The 24471-nt window shown below is 45.2% G+C and overlaps 2 protein-coding genes across 8 annotated transcripts; both read left to right on the top strand.

The window, feature by feature from the left end:
- Window positions 1-8641: 8641 nt before the first annotated feature.
- On the top strand, window positions 8642-14143 carry LOC103646020 (abscisic acid receptor PYL5). 2 transcript variants are annotated; one of them, XM_035965198.1, is made up of 10 exons: window positions 8642-9254; window positions 9500-9718; window positions 9891-9976; window positions 10050-10231; window positions 10320-11758; window positions 11868-12104; window positions 12189-12349; window positions 12754-12926; window positions 13036-13102; window positions 13660-14143. In XM_035965198.1, exons 1-3 carry the CDS (start codon window positions 9096-9098, stop codon window positions 9894-9896), a joined length of 384 nt encoding a protein of 127 aa, XP_035821091.1. In that variant the 5' UTR covers window positions 8642-9095; the 3' UTR covers window positions 9897-9976; window positions 10050-10231; window positions 10320-11758; window positions 11868-12104; window positions 12189-12349; window positions 12754-12926; window positions 13036-13102; window positions 13660-14143. The 2 variants fall into 2 exon arrangements, with proteins under 2 accessions (XP_035821091.1, XP_035821090.1); XM_035965197.1 differs by lacking the exons at window positions 8642-9254; window positions 9500-9718; window positions 13660-14143 and having other exon boundaries at window positions 9906-11758; window positions 12754-13102.
- Window positions 14144-14506: 363 nt separating this feature from the next.
- Window positions 14507-23706, top strand: LOC100279394 (Protein S-acyltransferase 21). 6 transcript variants are annotated; one of them, NM_001152407.1, is given in 10 exon segments: window positions 14558-14860; window positions 16641-16754; window positions 16836-16938; window positions 17026-17225; window positions 17738-17806; window positions 20567-20638; window positions 20771-20899; window positions 21644-21724; window positions 21820-22011; window positions 22513-23516. In NM_001152407.1, coding segments are annotated over 10 exon segments (1845 nt in total). In that variant the 5' UTR covers window positions 14558-14815; the 3' UTR covers window positions 23353-23516.
- The last annotated feature ends 765 nt before the right edge of the window (window positions 23707-24471 follow it).

A 24471-nucleotide genomic window follows, 5' to 3' on the forward strand; every position in this document is an offset into this window, starting at 1 on the left:
TGACTAGTGAGAGTGATTTGCCGTGTTCATTTGAGCTCTTGCGCTTGGATTGCTTCTTTTTTCTCACTTGTTCTTGAGATCACAACTCCATTGTAATCAAGGCAAGAGGCACCAATTGTGTGGTGGCCCTTGCGGGGAAGTTTTGTTCCCGGCTTTGATTAGAGAAGAGAAGCTCACTCGGTCCGAGGGACCGTTTGAGAGAGGGAAGGGTTGAAAGAGACCCGGCCTTTGTGGCCTCCTCAACGGGGAGTAGGTTTGCAAGAACCGAACCTCGGTAAAACAAATCTCCGTGTCTCACTTGCTTATTCGCTTGGGATTTGTTTTGCGCCCTCTCTCTCGGACTCGTTTATATTTCTAACGCTAACCCGGCTTGTAGTTGTGTTTATATTTGTAAATTTCAGTTTCGCCCTATTCACCCCCCCTCTAGGCGACTATCAGGAGTTGAAGTATTTCTTGGGATTTCAAGTAAAGCAACTCCAAGAGGGCACCTTCATTAGCCAAACGAAGTATACTCAAGACATTCTAAACAAGTTTGGGATGAAGGATGCCAAGCCCATCAAGACACCCATGGGAACTAATGGGCATCTCGACCTCGACACAGGAGGTAAGTCCGTGGATCAAAAGGTATATCGGTCGATGATAGGTTCTTTACTCTATTTATGTGCATCTCGACCGGATATTATGCTTTCCATATGCATGTGTGCAAGATTCCAAGCCGACCCTAAGGAAGCTCACCTTACGGCCATAAAACGAATCTTGAGATATTTGGCTTATACACCTAAGTTTGGGCTTTGGTATCCTAGGGGATCCACTTTTGATTTGATTGGTTATTCGGATGCCGATTGGGCGGGGTGCAAAATCAATAGGAAGAGCACATCGGGGACTTGCCAGTTCTTGGGAAGATCCTTGGTGTCTTGGGCTTCAAAGAAGCAAAATTCGGTCGCTCTTTCTACCGCCGAAGCCGAGTACATTGCCGCAGGCCATTGTTGCGCGCAATTGCTTTGGATGAGGCAAACCCTGCGGGACTACGGTTACAAATTAACCAAAGTCCCTTTGCTATGTGATAATGAGAGTGCAATCAAGATGGCGGATAATCCCGTCGAGCATAGTCGCACTAAACACATAGCCATTCGGTATCATTTTCTTAGGGATCACCAGCAAAGGGGAGATATCGAGATTTCTTACATTAACACTAAAGATCAATTAGCCGATATCTTTACCAAGCCTCTTGATGAACAAACTTTTAACAAACTTAGGCATGAGCTCAATATTCTTGATTCACGCAATTTCTTTTGCTAACTTGCACACATAGCTCATCTATATACCTTTGATCATGTCTCTTTCATATGCTATGACTAATGTGTTTTCAAGTCTATTTCAAACCAAGTCATAGGTGTATTGAAAGGGAATTGGAGTCTTCGGCGAAGACAAAGGCTTCCACTCCATAACTCATCCTTCGTCGTCGCTCCGAGCCACTCTCCATCTTTGGGGGAGAGAGCAAAAGGACTTCGTCTTTGGTACAATCTTAACTCAATTATTTATGACCAAAGGGGAAGAAAGTACTTTGAGGGCTCTAATGATACCGTTTTTGGCGATTCATGCCAAAGGGGGAGAAAATATGAGCCCAAAGCAAAAGGACCACACCACCACCAATTTCAAAAACTTAGATTTTTAAAGAGAATTTTCAATTGGTATCTAATTGTGTTCAAAAGGGGAAGAAAGTAGTATTTCAAAAAAGATATATCAAAACCCTCTTGAACACTAAGAGGAGGATCTCATTTAGGGGGAGTTTTGTTTAGTCAAAGGAAAAGCATTTGAAATAGGGGGAGAAAATTTCAAATCTTGAAAATGCTTTGCCAAATCTTATTCATTTACCTTTGACTATTTGCAAAAGAACTTTGAAAAAGATTTACAAAAGAATTTGCAAAAACAAAACATGTGGTGCAAGCGTGGTCCAAAATGTCAAAAATAAAGAAACAATCCATGCATATCTTGTAAGTATTAATATTGGCTCAATTCCAAGCAACCTTTACACTTACATTATGCAAACTAGTTCAATTATGCACTTCTATACTTGCTTTGGTTTGTGTTGGCATCAGTCACCAAAAAAGGGGAGATTGAAAGGGAATTAGGCTTACACCTAGTTCCTAAATAATTTTGGTGGTTGAATTGCCCAACACAAATAATTGGACTAACTAGTTTGCTCTAGTGTATAAGTTTTACAGGTGTAAAAGGTTCACACTTGACCAATAAAAAGATCGAAGGCACCTCTGGTCTGGAGGCACCAGACTGTCCGATGTACACCGGACAGTGTCCGATGCACCACCGGACAGTGTCCGGTGCACCAGAGGACTTCAACTCAAACTTGCCACCTTCAGGAATTTCCAGAGGCACTCCGCTATAATTCACCGGACTGTCCGGTGTACACCGGACAGTGTCCGGTGCTCCAAGAAAGGGTGCCCTCCGGAACTCGCCAGCCTCGGGAATTCACTTCAGCCGCTCCGCTATAATTCACCGGACTGTCTGGTGTACACCGGACTGTCCGGTGTAACAGCGGGGCAACGGCTATTTCGGCGCCAACGGCTACCTGCGACGCATTAAATGCGCGCGCTGCGCGCGCAGAGGTCAGGCACGCCCATACTGGCGCACCGGACAATCTACAGTGCATGTCCGGTGCGCCACCGGACATCCAGGCGGGCCCAGAAGTCAGAGCTCCAACGGTCGGAATCCAACGGCATTGGTGACGTGGCTGGCGCACCGGACATGTCCGGTGTGCACCGGACTGTCCGGTGCACCATACGACAGACAGCCTCCACCAACGGTCAAGTTTGGTGGTTGGGGCTATAAATACCCCAACCACCCCACCATTCATTGCATCCAAGTTTTTCAGCTTTCAACCACTATACAAGAGCTAGCATTCATTACAAAGCACACCAAAAGAGATCAAATCCTCTCCCAACTCCACACAAAGCTTTAGTGACTAGAGAGAGTGATTTGTAGTGTTCATTTGAGCTCTTGCGCTTGGATCGCTTCTTTTCTTTGGCATTCTTTCTTGTGATCAAACACTCACTTGTAATTGAGGCAAGAGACACCAATTGTGTGGTGGTCCTTGCGGGAAGTTTGATTCCCAAGTGATTTGAGAAGAGAAGCTCACTCGGTCCGAGAGACCGTTTGAGAGAGGGAAAGGGTTGAAAAAGACCCGGCCTTTGTGGCCTCCTCAACGGGGAGTAGGTTTGCGAGAACCGAACCTTGGTAAAACAAATCCGCGTGTCACACTCTTCATTTGCTTGCGATTTGTTTTCCGCCCTCTCTCGCGGACTCGATTTTATTTCTAACGCTAACCCGGCTTGTAGTTGTGTTTATATTTGTAAATTTCAGTTTCGCCCTATTCACCCCCCCTCTAGGCGACTATCAATAGCTCACCGATTCCATGTGACCAATGGAGAAGGCCTTGAAAATCTATGTTGCAATTCAAGCGACTTAATTGAAGAACCTAGGTCAAAGCGCAAACGACCTGTCGTCGTTAGAAGATCAGTAAGGATCCAACGAAATTAAGAGCGTATGAATAAACAACGAGCCGAAGAAGCATCATCGGATGCGAATGACTTTTGATTAGTATGTTTCTTTTAGTTAATCAATTAAACTATGTATTCCAATTTTCACATTATTAATTTTCATATTATTTGTTTCATATACCGTGGTTTGACATTAATTTATCTACAGTTGAACATGTTCAAGCATAGGAGATCGAGGAGGAGTGGGGGCAGCGCGGCCATCGAGGACAGCTCGGGCAGTGGGCTTTTTTAGGCCACCTCACAGAGCCAACATAGGCAGCAACAACTTCTCGACTGTCTAGACGAAGTGCAGGGTGAGGAGGGTGAGCAGGAGGCTCCTCAGCAGGATGCTCATGTGCAGGGTGAGGAGGGTGAGCAGGATGATGAGGGTGAGCAGGATGAGGAGGTTGACCCTATGGGGGCAGGCAGCAGTGGGCTGACTGGGGTCTGAAGGACTATGTCCAGCCAGGGGAGCCAGGGGAAAGCAGTAGCGGAGGGGGAAGTTCGGAACAAAAACGAAGGACTTGTCAGGTGGCTGTGTGGGACAAGTTCTGGGTGAGTTTACTTTCGTATATAAGCAATTCACTGAATTATTGCTTCTCCTAATCTTACTTTAACTTAACTTCTCCATTGATATGTAGGGGAGGTTCTAATTGCCGAATGAGATCGAGGAGGATCAGGCTCAATGGGCACGTGTGAAGAGGCACTTTAGGAAGTGCGCTGATAAGGTAGTCAAGGATGCCATGTACAATGCTCGCATCGCAGCCGTCAACTACTACTACAAGAAGATAAAGGGGCAGAAAATGAGCAAAGCATTAGGGGCCAATGAGATCTACCTCCCAGAGGAGTAGTACCTGGAGAGCGTTGTGGATTGGCTGGCGAAGGACATGGAAGCCTGGAGGTGGTTGGCTAAGAGATGGGTGTCGCCTGAGTGGATTGCAGAGTTCCAGAAGCACCGTACCAACCGTGACACTGAAGGACCGGGGCACAGGTACGGCGCCGATGGACACCTTGGTACCGCACGCCGCATGGTAAGTATATAAATCAAACTTGTATGTTACATCTATGAAAATTCTATGGTTTAACTCTTCTTTTTTATGCAGGAAGCTGAAAGTGGAGTTGCTCCATGTTTTATGGAGGTTTACGTCCGTGGTCACCGTGGCCTTGATCCGGCGAACCCTGATGAGCTATGCAGTGAGGCGGCAAGGGAGAAAATGGTAAACAAGTTTGTATTTACGAATTAAATTGCATGTTTTATGTCTAACTCCAACTCTAATTTTTTTGCAGAATGCATATGGGGAGGAAATGACTCAACGCCATGGGCCTGATTTCGACTGGATGCATTCAGACTTAGATGCCTCGGCGTTGTACCACAGTGGTGGGGGTAGAAAGCATGGCAGGTGAGGTGGTTGTCTTTGATTCGACAATTTCATTAACAAGAATGTGTCCACTTAATGGCTCAACTATGTGTATCATGCAGGTTTGCCTTTGGCACCGGCGTTGTGGAGTACAACAGGACAATAGGTCAAGGGAAGGCATCGTCTTCGGCAGGGAGTTCTCGCTCCTCCAAGTCTGCTCGAGAGGCTCAGCTGGAGGAGGAGACTCGGGCAGCACAGGAGCAGGCTCGAGCAGCACAGGAGCAGGCTCGAGTAGCGCAGGAGCAGGTCGGACAGCTGGCACGGTATATGGCTTCTTATTTTCAGGTAATTCGTCTATCTCATCACGTGTCATTGAATTCAAAGTATAATGTTGCGATTCTAACGTTTCATCCATTTGCAGGAAATGACTACTCGACTCGGCCCTGATATGAACTTGCCCGCTTTTCGCCCTCCCCAGGTAACACTATTTGAACACTTCAATTCCATAACAACTCTTTTTTATTATAAAAAATGACTCGCATGCACAAGGATGGGGACAGTGGTCAGGACAAGCTCTAGCGTCGCAGCCACAGTGGACCGGTGTTGGGTGAACGCAGGCACCTCCAGGCACTTGGACGCCTCCACCACCCCAAGGATCGCAGCCAGTCCCGGGATGGGTGCCATCGGTCTCCCAGCCACCGGCGGGCTCTCAGCCATTTCAAGCGTGGATGGCACCGCCACCGACGGGGTGGGTGCCACCACCTCAGGGGTGGCCAACACAACAATATCCGTGGATGCATGCACAGCCCCCTCATCACCATGGATCACAGGTGACGTTCCATGTTTAGTTTTATGCAAATGGTGACCAAACATAGCAATGTATAGGTACAGGGATAGCAAAACACAACCTTATTTGAATGATTGATGAATTGCAGGGTTCAGCGTCACATGCTCAGGGATCGGAGGGTGCTTGTAGGAAACGGGTGACGCCTAAGAGGGGGGTGAATTAGGACTTCTAGAACTTTTACTAAACTAGGCCACAATTAAATCCCTAGAGCAAAACCTATGCAAATAATCAAAACTAGAATGTGCAAACTAGGTTTTGTCTAAGTGTTGCTATCTCTACCGCAAAGGCTAAGTTTCAATCTACACTAAATAAGTATGACTACAAGATTGAAACTTAAATGCTTAATATAAATGCGGAATGTAAAGAGCTAAGTAGAGAAGCAAACTCTCGTGGATGACGCCGGTATTTTTACCGAGGTATCCGGAACCACGCAAGGTCCCGACTAATCCTCGTTGGTGCCCCTACGCAAAGGGAAGCCCACGCGAGGGCCAAGCACCACGGTCGAGTAACTCCGTAGAGAGCCACGGGCCTTCTCCACGCGCAAGTGGTGCTCCGCTTCCGGCTCCTCTCGGACGCTCCCCGCCGTCTCCACTATCGAGCTTCCGGCCGAAACGCCGCAGGCCTCGTTCCCTTCGGTACACGGTGGCGGCCGTGACACAAACGCGGTTGTCACGGTCTCGCAAGACTCTCGCCCCACTCGGTACAATTACAACGACTCACGCAAGAGCCGAGGGGTTGTGAGGTTTATCTAAACTCACTCAACAATCTAGGGTTCACCTAGAGCAAGCGCTAAAGCGGTCTAACTAACCTAAGCACTTCGCAAAGCACCTACGCTAATCACCGAGTGATTCTATTAAGCACTTGGGTGTTTGAGCTCTTGGAAATATGCACTATGTGTCTTGGTATGTTGCTTGGGCTCTCACACTTGAGAATGGCCGGTTGGGGTGGTATTTATAGCCTCCACACCCCAAACTAGCCGTTGGACAGAAAGCAGCAGCTTTCTGTCGACGGGTGCACCGGACAGTCCGGTGCACCACCGGACACTGCACAGTAGATGTCCGGTGCACGCCACGTCAGCTGACCGTTGGCGCCTGTAGCAGTCGACCGTTGGATCCGACCGTTGCCGTCTGCCCGTTGGCACACCGGACAGTCCGGTGCACACCGGACAGTCCGGTGCTACAGCCAGAGAGCGCCTGTCTGTGGCCTCTCTGCGCAGACTGTCCGGTGCCTCACCGGACAGTCCGGTGCACACCGGACACCAATGTCCGGTGCGCCACCAGGCGCTGGCTGACAGCCCTTATCTTGGATTTCTTCGCTGATTTCTTCGGGCTTCTTTGTTCTTGAGTATTGGACTCCTATGCATCTTTTTATGTCTTCTTTTGAGGTGTTGCATCCTCATTGCCTTGGTCCAATTCTCTTCGCATCCTGTGAACTACAAACACAAACACTAGAAAACTTATTAGTTCACGGATTGTGTTGTTCATCAAACACCAAAACTCAATTAGCCAAATGGCCCGGGGTCCATTTTCCTTACAGTGTTGTCAACGTCCAAGACTTCTTCGTCCATGGTTCTGGAGGCAGTGGCCAAAACTCGCACAACCCGCAGGAGTGAGTAGTGAGTAGTGAGTTTGTTTGAATGTGTATTGATTGTGAATGTTTGAAACTATGGATGTGTATGACCAAAACTCCCACGAAAACTATGTATGGACTATGGACTATTTATGTACTATGGAAGGTTGTGAATGTGTTTTGTGAATTGTGTATTTTACTTGTGAATCTGTATATGTGAATTGTGAATTGTGTCTTTTGCTGTCAATTGAAAGGTGCACAAAATTCTGTTTTGGGGGGGGGGGTATCATGAATTTTCGTCGGCCTGATTGCAGGCTGACAAAAATACTGCCAGCTATTTTCGTCGGCCACCACCGGGCCCGACGAAAATCAGGCCCCTATTTTCGTCGGCCACCGACCAACTATTTTCGTCGGCTTTGGGGAAGCCGACGAAAATAAATCATTTTCGTCGGTACCGACGTAAATAGTTGCCTATTTTCGTCGAACTTATTTTCGGCGGTTATTTTCGTCGGTCTGCCGACGAAAATAGTGTATTTTCGTCGGTTTACGCTTATTTTCGTGAGTTTTTGGCCACGAAAATTTAGGTGTTTCCTGTAGTGGGGGGCATGCGGGTGATGGCGAGTGAAGCGGACGCAATGCCGAGCACGATGAAGTACCAAGGTTCATGGCGAGGCTGTTGATCCGATTTTCCTGCGCACTCTCTCTCTTTTTTTTACCTAGCGGAGTATCTTTGACGAAGCTGTTAGAGCTGCTTTAAGAGTGGAGTTTTTAATACTCCAAAAATACCATGGTATCTAAAATAATCTGGTTTTCAAAACATAGTTTTCAAGAATGCAACCAAACATCTTATGACATAAAATACTAAGATATTACTCCAAACCATGGTATTGCATATAAACTTTAAAACACTTTACTTCCAAACGTGCCCTTAAATCCTCTCTAGGATTTCGAGAGATTGAGTGAAAATTAGTTTATTTTTCATCCAATCTTTGGGAATCCAAAAAAGATTTAAGTTTCCAAAATAGCCCTAATTATATAAAGAATAGAAGTTAAGATAGAAAGTTATCAGTGAACTTGTTTATTTTGTTAAAAACTTAGAACTTGTTTAAGAACAAGTAGAATAAAGTGGATTGAGGGAGCTAGAACCTCTACTATTTTTGAATATTAGGATATTCTAGCCCCCTCAAGCCCTCAAATTCCACTTACTCCCAAACAAGTAGTTTTGAAAACTATAGTCATTATAACTCTAGCTTCTTACTCATTTTAACTTCTGTTTTAAATTTCACACCAGAAACAATACAATCTCTACAACTATTAAGAGCCAATTGTAGACTGCCCCCGCCTCTACACGCGCCCGCCCGCAATCCCGCGAACCGCCCTCCCGCCGCGGCCGCTCGCAACCCCGCACGCCGCAAACCCCGCCGCACACAGCTTCACTTCCACCTCACAGATCTACGTGTTCGGGGCCTTCTCGCCGCCGGCGACCATGGCGCACCCCGCCTGCGGAGCCGCTCCCCACCTCCGCCCACCCACCCGCCCAACCTCCGGAAAAAAAAGAGAAACCCACTGTCTCCGCTCCGACTAGCCCAGGCCAGCAGAAACCCACTGTCTCCGCTCCGACTCCCTTTTCCTCTCTCTCTCTCGTTCTCATCCATCCAGCCAGGCGAGCCAACAAGCAAGCAAAAGGGCGAGGAGCTGGAGAGACGCCGGCGACGCGAAGCAACCGCCCGATCGAAGCCGCGGCTGAGCAGGAGGAGGGAGCCGGAGATGGTGGGTCTCGTCGGCGGCAGCACGGCGCGGGCGGAGCACGTCGTCGCCAACGCCGGAGGGGAGGCAGAGTACGTGCGCCGCATGCACCGCCACGCGCCGACCGAGCACCAGTGCACCTCCACCCTCGTCAAGCACATCAAGGCGCCCGTCCACCTCGTATGTCCCCCCCCCTCCACCCCGCTCTTTCCTACCCTCAACGCGGCTGGCCCCGGTGGTTCAGCGGTTGGACTGCCTCGCGTCTGGGCTGCTATTTCTCTTCGGATCTGGAGTCCTTCGTCCGATTCCCCATGCCTTGTTGGGTGTCTCTCTCCCCCACCCCCACCGACGTGTTCTCGTGATGTTGGGTGAATCGCGGCTGGCATCAAATCGATTGGAAGCTGACGCCGTCGATCGCATCGCAGGTGTGGGAGCTGGTGCGGAGGTTCGACCAGCCGCAGCGGTACAAGCCATTCGTCAGGAACTGCGTCGTGCGCGGGGACCAGCTCGAGGTGGGCAGCCTGCGCGACGTCAACGTCAATCCCGGCCTGCCGGCGACGACCAGCACCGAGCGCCTCGAGCAGCTCGACGACGACCTGCACATACTCGGCGTCAAGTTCGTCGGCGGGGACCACCGCCTCCAGGTCCGTGCTGCTGCCGCCCGTTTGTTGCGTCCCTGCAAACATGCTCTGTTACACGCGCCCTCCTTGCTTGTCAGTGTACTCCAATCTTTTTTTTGTTGGGTATGCTTGCTTTGTTACCATTTCTCTTTTTTTAAAAAAAATAAATTGCTTTCTTGTTTCCATTTCACTGCAGTCCTGATCGCTGGATGCTATGCATGAAATGCATTTGTTACCATTTCATATGAACCAAATCTGTACCTTATGAATACTTCAGCAAAGGTGAGGTTTCTATTGTCTCAAGGATGGTAACTGCACTTGTCAAACATAAAAGCTCGCTACCTATTTTATTTAGACACAATTAAGGCAATAAGGCCTACTGGAGTTTCTGCATACCAAAACTGGGGGCCCCTTCGGCACCATGAAGAACCCCGCCGAGCAGGCGCACGGAGCCAACGCCGGATAGAAATTGTCGTCAGGCTGCTAGAGCCCATCAAGGAGCAATCCCCCATCCTATCCTACGCTGACTTCTACCAGGTTACCTGCCTATTGCAACTTCGATTACCCATCCTTTCGTATGATTAGATAGACTAACACGAATTTATTTACGGTTGCGGTGTTGCAGCTTGCTGGAGTCGTGGCAGTCGAGGTAACTGGCGGACCTGATGTCCCCTTCCACCCCGGGAGGGAGGTGAGGATGGTCTCTTTTCTAATAAACCTTTTTAGTTTTATATTAGATATAAGAAGATGTAGTGTTTGTCGGAGGCTCATAAGTGTGGTTTGGAGAATTGATAACCTGTTCTTCGACAAATACAAATTGCTTCGAACCTGTGGCCTCTCAGTGAGACACACATCCTTGGTCTTATGTTGGATATGTAAAAACTAATCATCAATCCCTAGACTAATCCAACCCAAACCCAAGATTTTGGTAGGGTTTATTTAAGCAAAACTAACCCTATTGTCATCAGCCTGTCTACCATTGTACCTGGGATTCTGGGAAAGTGGTCTTGATGCTGACACATGTTTCCACTGTTTGATGGCCAGCTTATGGTTAAATAGAGGATAAGATTGTATAATTAGTAACTAGCAGCATACCTGTTAGAGGGCACTTGCCTTCTGGAAAGATAATGTCGCAAGCTATCTCCACTATCTTATACTGCATAGGTACTAGGATATTTGACATTTGCAGAAACAAGTTTTTTCTAGAGTAGTCTTCTAGCTGCAGAGGAGTATGCTGACATTGTGCTAACTTAGGCTGATATTTGCTTGCATTGTTCTGTCCATACTGCCTTAATACTGTATATTATGGCTGCATAATGGTATTTTCGGATTGACTCATTGATGCATAATGGTATTATCGTAAATCATACTGCCTTAATATAGAGGATTGGCATAATGATATTTGCTTGTGGGATATGCTTATAGCCATTCCGTTCTGATGATTCCAATAGGCTCTTTCTTAGGGTTGGATCTCCTCATGGTTTTCTTTTAATTAAATAAGTCTGTGGTGCAGACACTAATTTATATGAATATAACCTATCCATCATTACTTCACTTCAAGTCTGGCACTTCCATGTCTTTGTATGCTTGATAGTCTGTCTAAACCTTGGAGTAGCAGATTGCCATGGGTTGTTGTATCGATGATGCTTAAGTATGGGTAAGCTAAATAGGGATGCAAGTAGCAGATTATGCTAGATTCTTGCACAGGGAAAATTATGTAGTATTGGGGGGTAACAAGTAGGTTCCTTTTTAAAGGTACACATGAGCATGCCTATACTAAGCCAGATGCTTGATCAGTTCAAAAACATTTGTGTGTGGGGGAGCTGTTTTATTCTTGTTTATTTATCAGTTCAAACAGATTGTCATGAACATGCTTGATTGCTTTCGTTTGACTGTGGAGTACGGAGTACGGAGTTCACAAAATCTAGGAGATGAACAACCTCAGGGTAAGCCTCTCACTGTCTCATGCCAGCAGCCGCACCCACGTCCTGTTCTGTCTCGCACGCTCTCGCCAACTTGTGGTTGTCCATCCGCCGCCAAGCACCCGGCCCCAGCAGTCGCAATGTCAGTGTTTTTCTTTCACAGCAAGCTTCTGTTCTAAAATTATATTGTCTATGATTTGTAACTTGCTTGGTGGTATCAACAAGCTTTTGTCTGGTCCTTGATCGGGTAGGCGGTCGTGTTGTGCATGGCGGACTTGAGACAGTTGATGGTTTGTCCGAAGCATTGGAAATCTGAGAGTGAGCTCCCTTGCATGATTGCTTTGGCTAATTTGGTTTTGATATGCCCGCGATTGTAGCTTGTGAAATCAAGGCACAGCTTGTCCGCACAGCCGAGGCGGCTAGGCAGCTCGCGCTAATGCTCGAAGTCGAGAGGCCAAGCTACCAAGGCCGCAACTCAGTCTACCAATGTGAGCTACATCTTGTTTACTTCATGCCTAATTTGACTCGGATTGTCAGTAACTTGTGCACTTGATGCTTAATTCTTTGTTCAGCTTCCTCAAAGATGATGTCGGCTATCTCCGTGGCTCATTTGGGGTGCAAAGACATGGACGCCGTGGACGTCGGAGTGGTAGGGATGGTGGACTCGCAGAGCCTATCCTCGGCACTTGAGAAACTCTATTTCTGGGAGAGGAAGCTGTATGCTGAGGTCAAGGTATGGTCACCATCTTCTGATAAAGAGCTGTCCTTGTTTTTAAACTTATATTACAGTAGAACTGATCTATGAACTGGAGTCTGGAGCTATGATATTGTTGGTTTATGGAAATGTTCAATGGAAATTAAATGATAATGTTGTATGGTATACTGCAATCATGTCACTCCAATGTGTGTTGTTAGTTTTATGTTAGTCTGAATCCACATTAAACTATGCCTTAGTCTTAAACCATGATTAACCTCTACTAAATTAATTAATGGCGCTGGCCACCAACAGTACTTTGCTAAGCGAAGGTTAATGCTATTTTGACTTTTGCATATATGCAGCAAAATTCTTAACTTCATGCTTTTAAGAAAGGCAGACTGCTAAGTCTATGATTTGCAACCTAATATGTTTCTAAACAGATTGTAGGCTGTGGAGTACGGAGTTCACAAAATCTAGGATATGAACAACCTCAGGGTAACCCTCTCACTGTCTCATGCCAGCAGCCGCACCCACGTCCTGTTCTGTCTCGCACGCTCTCGCCAACTTGTGGTTGTCCATCCGCCGCCAAGCACCCGGCCCCAGCAGTCGCAATGTCAGTGTTTTTCTTTCACAGCAAGCTTCTGTTCTGAAATTATATTGTCTATGATTTGTAACTTGCTTGGTGGTATCAACAAGCTTTTGTCTGGTCCTTGATCGGGTAGGCGGTCGTGTTGTGCATGGCGGACTTGAGACAGTTGATGGTTTGTCCGAAGCATTGGAAATCTGAGAGTGAGCTCCCTTGCATGATTGCTTTGGCTAATTTGGTTTTGATATGCCCGCGACTGTAGGTGTTGTTATGCTCTTGTTTATTTATTGTGTTTTCTGTTATAGCTATAGAGTTTGATACTAGATCATTTAGTTCAGTGTATTCCCTGATGAGCTAAGGGCGCCTTCCTTCCATATTTACTTCTTATTTCAACCAAACCAAGATGTTAGGTTTTAGGCCCAGAACCATGCATATGACTGATTGTAAGCTGTAGGCACAGATGCCAATGTGTTTTTTTCTGTTTTCAACTTTTAATGACTACATCTCTGTTGAGGGTGGCCGGTGATGAGCAACCTGTCTCTTTATTTATAACAAACTCATACCAAGAATGACAGGTGCTTTTGCTTCTATATTTGTTGATCTACTATATTTGCTTCTATATTGGGAGTTCAATATAATGATTAAGTAATATAAGTCTCGGGATATATTTTAGTTGATCTACTATATTTGTTGTCTGATTGGAATCCTAATACTTTTGTTAAATTATTTTTGTTGACCTAATACTTTCAAGTAACTGCAGATTACTTCTGTGAAAATTATACGGAACAAGCAGACTGGGCACTCAGAAGGCTATGGTTTTATTGAGTTTTCCTCTCGAGCTGCTGCAGAACATACTCTGATAAACTTCAATGGGCAGATGATGTCGAATGTTGAGATGACTTTTAAGCTGAACTGGGCTTCTGCTAGCACTGGTGATAAGCGTGGAGATAGTGGTTCTGATCACACAATATTTGTTGGTGATTTGGCTCATGGTGTTACTGACTCCATGTTGGAAGATGTGTTCAGAGCTAAGTACCCTTCAGTTAGGGAGCTAATGTTGTTGTTGATAGGATGATTGGATGGCCCAAAGGATATGGTTTCGTGCGTTTTGGAGATCTGAATAATGCATTGTGAAGATGTATATTTGTGCTTGTTTAATCTGAAAAGGGGACAACTTTTAGATATAGCATAATAGGATATGAAGATGAAAGATCTGTACTTAGAAATTTGTTCATGAATGCTTTGTTTGACATTTCACTTCGTATGCTGGCATCTCAGTGTATTAAGTGTTAATGTTACAGTTATTCTTGGATCAACATCATTCGAGTATTTGACTATTGTTTGTCACGTGCACTTATTATTCTTGCATCACTATTTTGAACCAATTTTTAAGCTATCGTAGCAACGCACGGGCACGCACCTAGTCTATAATGATTCATCGGAGACAACCTAAGACAAATATAATTATAAAAAACAAAAAAACGGATAAAATGGGGAAAATATCGTTTGCAGATTTGGAGTGAAAACACCAACTGCAACTGCAAGTGGCCGGGCGGCCCCAGCCGACAGAAAGAAGGAATCCAAAGCCGTTGCGCATCGCCCATCGCCGCCCACACCTCTTCTGCAGTTCTACTTCACGTCTTGACCACGTCCGCCTCGGCCCCTGGTCTCCTACTCTCCTCCCCACTCCTCCCTCGGCCTGGAGTCCAGTCCTCGACTCCGCCTGCCGCCTGCTGCCTGACAAGCCACGCGCTGCGGCAGCCGTACGGGCACTAGGGTTTTCTTCCACTTCGACCGCGGGCTCGGGATCTCGCGCCGCACCGCAATGCAGCACACGTGCCGCTGATCCCGTGGCCGCCTCCTTCCTTTCCTCCTCCTGCGGTCCTGCGCCGCCTCTGCTGCAGCGGGCAGCCGCCATGGCGCGGCGCCACGGGTGGCAGCTCCCCGCCCACACCCTGCAGGTTCGCCTGCGGTTCTCCTTGTTCCGCACCATGAGTTGTCCTCCGCTCTGTATGTGCTAGTTGAGCGCGTAATGTGGTCTCGGATCCCGTCGCGCGTGCCGTCGCCCGCTCGGTTTTCCGCTTTCGGTCGGTGTTCGAACGATTTTTTCTGTTGCTATGCTTACCTTTTGACGAGGAATGCTATGGCCAGCCTAATTTGATGCGATCCGATGCGATGTGATGTGTTTTGCTCTTCTCTAAACATTATTTTCCCGATGCGTCTGCGCGGCTCTGTATACTCTGAAAAGCGTGCGAGAATTTGGTCACTTCTGCTACTTCTCTAGTTTGACGCGAAGCAGTAGAACATGGATTTGGTTTGGTTAAGGTTTTATCCTAACGGCAGGTTTACCTGAATTTTATGCAGAGCTACATCCTGATCTTCTGCGGCATAGAAGGTGTCTTGTTTTTTATCTGGCATTTCGCTTTCTCCAATAGAAGTGTCACTTTTTGTTGGTATTCTCATGGGCCGTTCTGCACTTTCGTCTAGCATGTGATGTCGGACTTGACCTACAAATTTGTTCGCTGCCGCGCTATTATTTTGTCTCCTTGCGCTTTCACCTTATTCCGTAATATGTCTAACTTCATTTTTGCAAGGTCTAATATAGTTATGCTGTGTTAAACTGAATGTTGTATTCGATTCATGATGGACCCTATTTTTCGGGGTTGCTGTTGAAATGTGTGAACTCTACTTTCCTTTGCGTTAAGCCTCACAATGGAAGCTTCAGTGTTCCTAAACAATAACCGATGCGTTCTGTTTGTTGTCATTCATTTGGATCTGGTCATACCCACTAGCATGTTCCTTAGCTTTATGCCACTGTGTCAGCAAATTAATAGTTGTTTGTGCTACAGCCAGACGCCCAAAATAAAACATGCTACACTGAATTAAAAAGTTGTTAATGTATCGGTGAGTTTGAATGTCGTACTTTGTCGTGTCCTATTTGAGCGTCAATGCCCAGCTATTAGCTTAGGCAGCTCTGTGAAGCGTGTTGTTATGAAGCCTTTTTCTGGATTCATTGAAGAATTGAATTGTAATATCCTACTTCTGTTGATGCAGTATCAGAGAACAGCGGTATCCCCGTGAGGTCAGAGTGGATCGTGGAGTAGTGACTAGTGACCAAGATTTTTTAAGCATGAACTATGAGTATAATATTAGTTTTTGTCTTAGGAACAATGTTGATTATGCGATAGTATCAAGTAGGTATTTCCATTGTTTTGAATTTTCTGGTGAACATTCAGTTAGCAGTAGCCTGGATCCATTCACGAGCCAAATCATCATGCTTACTTTCATTTGCCCCTTCTCTATAAAGTCTAAATGCAAGTGCAAGATTTGAGGGAAAGGCTATGAATTCTGAGCTGCTATGACTTTACGAGTGTCCTGTAGAAGAATTATGAAAAACCTAAGCTAATGAGATTGTCTTATAAAAAAATATTTTCTCTTGGAAGTGATTATAATTTTTTGAGTCCATACTTGTAAACTTGACAGTATAATCAATTTCCATGCTTGTAAGCTCATCGTTTAGTAATATCTCTTAGGAGCTTCCCGTCTTAGATAGGGATTGTTATGTACATTATGGGAGTCATGGCCTTCAGTTCTGTTGAATTTGTGGCCCCCTTACATTTCATTTGTGCTTCCTCCTAAAGTCTATCCTTGCTGGCAACACATCCTTATCTATGCCCTATTGGTCCTATCAGTGGAAGAGTATGATTGTATGAATAACATTTTTTATATATTTCTTTTCAGGTGGTGGCTATAACAGTGTACTCTGTGCTTTGTATAGCATTCTATGCTTTCTTCTCTCCATTTCTTGGGAAGGACTTGTATCAATATATCGCTGTCGGTATTTATAGTTTTTTGGTAAGGTTCCTTCCTACCATGCTTGGATCTAATATCTGAGTAAATGATCACTTCTTTGATACTCGTTTTCTGTTTAGCCAGGCTTTATCTGTGCTGATTCTATATGTCAGATGTACTGCGATTGATCCTGCTGACTCTGGCATCCTGATTTCCATGGATGACATACTAATTTATAAATCAGAAGGTATATCTTGCTTATTAACAATGTTTCTGTAGTATTTTGTACCTTATCACTTTATTTACTAATACTTCTTCATCTTCTGTTTTAAAGCACATGTAGACACTCAAGATGAAGCTGGTAAGCCAGGATTGAGGAACGATGAGGATATCCGAAAGCATAAATCATGCTTTGGAAGGGTTTGTTTTTGTTGCGCTATTTTTACAACTGGGGACTGTCGCGGAGGGGATGAAGCTAACCATCAAGAAGATTATGGTGAAGAGGCACTCTTTTGCACCCTTTGCAACGCAGAGGTACTTTATGCTGAGCCCCAACCGTAGTCGATGTGCATAGTGTGCCATATTTCTGTTTGACCCAATTTCTCTTTATCTTACCAAGATTATATTGTTGAATTCTTTCCTTCCAGTTTACCAATTTATTAAGTACCCATGTACATTAAAACTAAAACTGTTGGTTGCAGCATAACAGATGCTAAGAGTTGGTGCCTAAAAAATATTAGCTATCTTTTGTATTCATTTAGTTCTAGGTACTCTCAATACGGAACCGTTTGGAATGTTGTTAGCTAGATATTTTTTATGCAACAAAGTTTTTTTATTTAAGCATAAGAAAATGACTAGTTTATATATTTTCACGACTATTCGGTGCTTCTACTTTTTGGAAGCCAGCAGCTGGCATCTTCATTTGCCATGATGCTTGCTTATCTTTTCTTTGTATTAATTTTCAGTGCACTTTATGTTTGGACACATGGTATCAACACAAAGTTTTAATCGATACTAAGTGCAGTTCCCTTTGTATTGTGATACAGGTGCGCAAACATAGCAAGCACTGTCGAAGTTGCGACAAGTGTGTTGATGGGTTTGATCATCACTGCCGGGTATTATATCAAATCTTCTCTAGCTTGTAATCTTCTACTTGACAGCGTGCCTTGTCGGAGACGAAGAAGATGATCCCTGGATCACCCAAATAGCAGCACAAACACTACAAGAACACATTGATGCCCTGTTTGGGAGTAAATTATTTTTGTAGTTTCTAGGCAATACCATGGTTTTTAGTAATACCATAGTATTTTATGCTATAGGGTGTTTGGTTGCATTCCTGAAAACTATGTTTTTAAAACCATGGTATTCTAGGTACCATGATATTTTTGGAGTATTGTATCCTGTTTGGAACCAAAGTATTTCAAAACTATGGTTTTTAAATACTGTGGTTTATAATTGTCATGACATAAATACCATGGTTTTCAAATACCAAGGTTTCTTCACAGTTTTTATTGGAACCGGTGCTTGTTTGGTTCCACGGTACGCATCTTATATTAATTAATCAATTAATTAGATAAGGCAAAGATAAAGGGGCGCGGGTTTGAGTACTCGATTCACACTATTTTTTGCGCCTGCGCACGCGCGGGCGCTAGGGGCGTGGGGAAGGTGAAGCCGTGGTATCAACAGGTGCCCACATTAGGTTCTTAATAGATTAGTATAGATTATTCTATAGATTGATTAATTTAGCATGTATGGCATAGCTCGCGAGTCGAACGAGCCAGTTCGGCTCAGCTCGCTCCACCAACGAGGCCAAAAAATAGGCTCAGTTTAGCTCGCTTGAGGCTCGTGAGCCACTCCAAGCTCGAGCCAGCTCGCGAGCCTCCAGCTTATTTTCCAGCCCTACCTTTGAGCCGCAACAAGCATCATCCACACATAAACTGTGTGTGCGACCAGAGCAAATGCCTCATCGTTTTCTATTCCCGACTGCTGGATCTACCCCTTGGCGACAAGCTGACAATCTGGGCCTTGTGCTTGACGATGATGCCTGCTCATTACGCTTTAGTTTGTAAACCCACTTCATGTCAATTGGGTGATGGCTTGGAGGATGGTCGACATGAGCCCACGTCTTGTTCTCCTCAATTGATGTCATCTCCTCTGTGGCTCTGTCGTCACCTTGAGTCAGCGGGCATTGCCTTGAGCCTCCACGAACATGTTCGGTTCATCATCATCGGTGGTAAGGAGCAAGTCCTCATCCACCATGAACTCGTTCTGCCAAGCCAAGAATTTCCACCGACTTGAGCACATTTTCTAGCGTCCTGAACCGGAGAGGCGACTTAACGTCGTGGTTGGCGTCGAGGTCTCGAGTAGTGTTAGGTGGTCGATGGGAACAAACATCGTCGTTGCTTTCTGGCCTAGCAGCTCTCTTAGATCTGGTCGACGTCGTTGTTCGATAGTAGTTTGCACACCATGTCACCCTCTGACATTTCCCTAAGCCCCTAGAACCCGAGGTGTCTGAACCTGGCGTGCCATTGCTAGGGCACATTCAAGCTTCAGGCAACGACGCATGCAATCTGAGTGATGTCAATGTTGAGGGCGTCCACGACTCATGCTCGACAATGTTCAATTGCCGCTCGAGTAGTCGAGCTTCCACTGCCAGAGCGGTGGAGCCATGACACAACATGCACCGCCAACTCATCCTTGGTCAAGTTCGAGAAGGATTTTGATCGCCATCACGATATGCGAGTACCTTGGAGGAGTGGCCTATAGGAATTTGCGCATGATATTTGAATCTTGGTACCTAGTGTCGAGGACCTCCAGTTGATTTACTACGTCAGTGATGCGCATGCTGAAGTCGTTGGCATCTTACCGTTGTTGAACCTATGCGAGTCGAACTTGCGTTGTAGCGTGTTCGCCTTCACTTGGCGCATTCGGTCCATGGTGAGGTGCATTTTTTGAGTGCGACTAGCAATCTTAGCGGTTGCCTTGCTCGCGATCACCCCTTGCATCTTCGGAGGTACACCAACTAGTCACCAAGGGTGATGGCTTCTAGAGCATTGCGATTGTCAGTGTAGTTGACGGTGCTGATGTTCACTGCCATCCACATGCCATGAATAGTAGTTGGTCTTGGTCAACAACGAGTACTGCCTACTGTCGCCACTCTCTCATGACCCGGTAGATCACCGGGTTGTAGTCGTCATTGCTAGAGCCACTCCTCATCTCCTGTCGGCAATGCGGTGCCGAGGCAGTTCGTTCCGCTGCATGACTGCTAGCACGGCCTTGACAACATAGTGGCTCTGATACCAAATCTAATCATCTACTTGTCGGCATGCCTTGTTGGAGACAAAGAAGATGATCCGTGGATAACCCAAATGCTCACAAAAAAACTCAACATGAACACTGAGTTTTGGAGATGATCCGTGGATAACCCAAATGCTCACAAAAAAACTCAACATGAACACTGAGTTTTGGACCTTTTGGTGCTGCCAAAATATACTCTACCTTTTTATATTCTATTGATCTGATTAAATACAATTACAAAGTCTCACAGCCACAAATCAGGCATCAATATCTTCTACTGGACCATGCTATCCCACAGCCAATAGCTTGTCATATCGTGTTACTTGGGTCTAAAAACAGGAACAGAAAACAAGGAAAGACAGCCATTGTATGGTGCATGCATCTAGCGCACTATAGGTACGCCCAAACAAAGGGCTCAATCAATTAGCTAAGAAAGAAAACTAACCAATCAGCCAAGGAAACAAGAAACCGAGCTGGATTATGCAACATAGCTAATTTGGCTTTCTTCGTCTTTTCTAATTTTTGTTGATTTTTCCCTTCTGTTACTACTCAAACCTGTGTTTTATCTTTTGATGCAGTGGCTGAACAATTGTGTTGGAAGAAAAAATTATATCACATTTTTATGCCTTATGGCTGTGAGTCTGGCTTGGGTATGTTAAAAATCATGGAACACTAATATTTCCAACTGTCAACATTACATCATTTTAAACGCCAACAAGCTTGTATCTTGTGGATTATTCCAAAAGCATTTTTGTGATTAGTTGCTATTTTCTTAAATTCAGCTTGCTGCTGAGTGTGGAGTTGGTATTGCTGTTTTTGTTCGTTGCTTCACTGACAAGACAGTCATAGAAGATCAGATTGGGGAAAAGCTGGGTTACGGTCTTTCACGTGCACCCTTTGCAACCATTGTAGTAAGTTATAAATTATTATTACTTTGATGTATTAGTCTAGTTTCTCTTTACAATTTGAGTTTTTTTCTGTTATATAGTTAACAGATTCTTTCATGTACATTTTTATTAATTTTGCAAACTTCATCATCTCTATTTCAGGATCCTTGTTAATCAAACTGGTAGGTACTAACTTTAATTAGGCTGTTGAGATAAGACAAGATATATAGTTCAATACATTAGCATGAAAAGGGGCCAATCTTATCTAGAAGTGAAAATAAGGAATTGCTAACTTTTAGAAGCAGAAATTGTAACCCAGCACAACCAATGCTGAGCGTATTGCACATCTGCTACAATCCACATTAAGGGCTGATTTGGTGGACAAGATCACGAGGGGATCCATGGGGGAGGAATCCCCTTGCTAATTGAATAGCAAGGAGATTCCTCCCCATGGATCCCCTCGTGATCACTATCCACCAAATCAGCCCTAATAGTCTTTGTCCAAACAAGACATTTTACTTGACCTTTAGTCCAATTGAGGTTTAGGTCTTAGCTGAAAATACAAGGTCCATGCTGACTACGTACACAAGAGAAATATTATCATAGCCGAGGAAGTTAATACTGGCAGTAATTTAAACTGTCAAATTGAGCGGACATAAATGTTCTGTAAACTGCGGTGACTCTGAGATAGTCAATCGTTTATGAATTACGATATGGCATGGCTAGTAAGGTACCACAATCTTGACAAAGAAACCTTTCTGACTCCAGGCCCTGGCTACAGCTCTTTCAATGCTTGCTTCAGTACCACTAGGAGAACTATTTTTCTTCCATATGATATTAATCCGGAAGGTTAGTCACTTGTCATTATTTGTCTCATTTTACTATATCGTGGCCAAGAATGCATCAAGTGATATGGTTACTCTTGTTGCACTTTTTTTTTTCAGGGCATAACAACTTATGAATATGTTGTGGCCATGAGGGCTCAGAGTGAACCTCCTGGACCTTCTGTCAATGATGACCAACAAAGCTTGGCATCTTCTCCAATGAGTTCTGCACCAACAGCTTTTAGTGGGAGCTCGTTTGCACGGCACTACAAAGGCGCATGGTGCACTCCCCCACGTATCTTCATTGACCAGGTACTATGTAATGTCATCTTTCCTTAGTATCATTGTCTTGTGTTTTTGTTCTACTCCCTGCAGTCACATTTTGGGTTGCCCCAAGTAAATCATTTTAAATTTTATTTACAAATTAGAAATTGCTCTCTATGTGTTGAGTTCAATGACATGAGTAGATTTGTCTCGAAATATATTTTCATAAAAACGTACTTTTGCTATGTTTCATAATATCTTGTAATAAAAAAAATACCAGTCAAAGTTGCATTCTGAAGATTGTAGAGTCCAAGACGTCACTTATTTGTGACTGGAGTGAGTATAATTGAAGGCACCACAAGTTGATGTGCGTTCTATCATTTCAACTTCAACAAATCTTATCAGAAACTCACACATTATCCCAGACAATCTATCAAAATTAGTGCTGTTCGTTCTGTCACAGTTGTCTGCAATTATAAGTTGCACCTATCTTTTCCTTCTGAGCGAGTCATCTTGCATATATTTGATCCTGTCTGCATCACATTGCAGGACGAAATCATCCCACACCTGGAGCCTGGCCGAGTTCCTTCAACTGTTGATCCTGATACCACAGACCCAATGGAAAGAACCAAAACCCATCCTAAACGGCCAGTCCGCATCAGTGCGTGGAAGCTTGCGAAGCTCGATTCAAATGAGGCCATGAAAGCAGCAGCGAAAGCCAGAGCCTCTTCGTCCGTGCTGAAACCGATCAATACTCGCAACCAGTATGAGGCAGACAGTGATAGCCTCAGTAGCAGAAACAGTGTCATAAGTGCTGATACCGGACACCATAGGTACCCTCGGTCTTGCGGGAATTCGCAGTACAAGCCCTCTTATCCACCAAGCAGAGCAAGTGCAGATGACATCGAGTTGTACCCCCAGACACCGAGCAGCTTCCAGAGCAACTCACGGACTTCAACTCCCATAGCCGAGCACCATCCATCCAAGCATTTCAACCCAATCTACCAGACATCAGCAAACAGGTCTCCATTCTCAGCAAAAGCAAGTGTCAGTGAAGCTCCTGTCTCTGAAATCACCAATGCAGGGAGGTCCTACCCCCCACCACAAGCGGACAGATCCTCCCGGTCATCTGTTTACTGGGATCAGGAAGCTGGCAGGTTCGTGTCTGCTCAGGCAAACCAGGGATCTAGCTCTCGCCCTGCCTATCCTGATCTTCTATACACCGGGCAGAATATATTCTTTGGTGGACCTCTGATTGCAGATCCCGCAGCAAGAAGCTTCAGAGATCCTGGTGGCTCGAGCCAAAGGTCTGCCGGGCCTCGGTCGCACCAGCTCCCGGTGTTCGTTCCCAGTGACCCCCAGAAAGATCAGCTGTCCAGGTTACCGTGAAATGCTATATCTTTTTTTTTTGGGGGGGGGGGGGGGGGTAGTAGTCTTCCGAAACACATGTTGCCCTGCCGGGTTATTAATGTATAGTTATTAGCTCTTAGACCTGACAGAATAGTTCATGACTTTGTATCGGGTTCATGGAAATTAAGACCTATTTAGGCACTATCAACCATAAGCACTGAAGTTATGGAAGTGCTGCGGAGTAGTAGTGAAGTGAAACTGACAAGGATGTTCTGTCACCAAACCTAATTAGCTTCACCTCGCCATATACTCAAAACAAGGCGATAACTACCAACGTGCTCCTTATTAAAAAAAACTACAAATGTGTTAAATCTATTCGCTAATCTGGATCCATTTTCCCTATCTGTTCTCCCGGTGGAATGACCTGTCGATATTTGGATAATCTTGTATTATATGTCAACTGTCCAAGCTATCTCAAATCCGCACGAGGCATCACGCACTCGTCGGCTGGGATGCCCATGAGTTTATCTCGGTCTGAGTAGCTGCAATTATATTTTACTCCACTTTTTGCACGAGGAATAACTAAGTGGGTGGTTGTGACTCCGCCTCCGCGGAATTGCGCTTCTGTGCTCCCTAGTCCCTAATGATGTTAAAGTGAAAAGTGTTTTTTTCTTTCCATATTTTTTGTTCTTCGTGATTTAAAAGTGGAAGTGGGTGTAACTCTCCGACCGATTCATCCACATTCCAGAGAGGGAGGGAGGGAGAGAGAGCGAGCACCATTTCAGGTCTAGAGACTAGAGATATGTATATCTCTCCGCGTCCAAACTGAGAAACTGTCATGGCCAGTGTACAGACATCGCTCAAAATGTGCGTGGGATTATTCCTCGCCGTGTGCCGCGTAGCCATGGCGTTGGTGCTCCTGTAGTCCTGTTAGGAATTTAAGTGTTTTTACGTTTAGTTTAATTCAGAAACTTTATAGTAAATATACAATGATTTGTATATAAATGTTGTTGGGCCTATGCTTCGTCGCCGAAGGTCTTATAGGAAGAAGCGGTTTTCGGCTGAAGCTGTTTGTATAAGATGGCCGAAGGTTCCTCTTCGTGAAGCTTCGGCATTACAAACCGACTTAAAGATAGAATGACCTTTTAGTCCATAAAG

Source organism: Zea mays, chromosome 2 (genome assembly GCF_902167145.1).
Source record: "Zea mays cultivar B73 chromosome 2, Zm-B73-REFERENCE-NAM-5.0, whole genome shotgun sequence".
NCBI classification, from domain to species: Eukaryota; Viridiplantae; Streptophyta; class Magnoliopsida; order Poales; family Poaceae; genus Zea; species Zea mays.

Bases quoted from the DNA above. Each gene is read 5' to 3' on its own strand.
- LOC100279394 (XM_008669557.4), top strand. From the start codon at position 14,816: ATGGCGCGGCGCCACGGGTGGCAGCTCCCCGCCCACACCCTGCAG. The intron at 16,939-17,025 runs GTATATCTTGCT...TCTGTTTTAAAG, and splicing joins ACTAATTTATAAATCAGAAG to CACATGTAGACACTCAAGAT. The intron at 21,725-21,819 runs GTTAGTCACTTG...TTTTTTTTTCAG, and splicing joins ATATGATATTAATCCGGAAG to GGCATAACAACTTATGAATA.
- LOC103646020 (XM_035965197.1), top strand. From the start codon at position 11,978: ATGCCCGCGATTGTAGCTTGTGAAATCAAGGCACAGCTTGTCCGCACA. The intron at 12,105-12,188 runs GTGAGCTACATC...TTCTTTGTTCAG, and splicing joins CCGCAACTCAGTCTACCAAT to CTTCCTCAAAGATGATGTCG. The intron at 12,350-12,753 runs GTATGGTCACCA...GTTTCTAAACAG, and splicing joins AGCTGTATGCTGAGGTCAAG to ATTGTAGGCTGTGGAGTACG.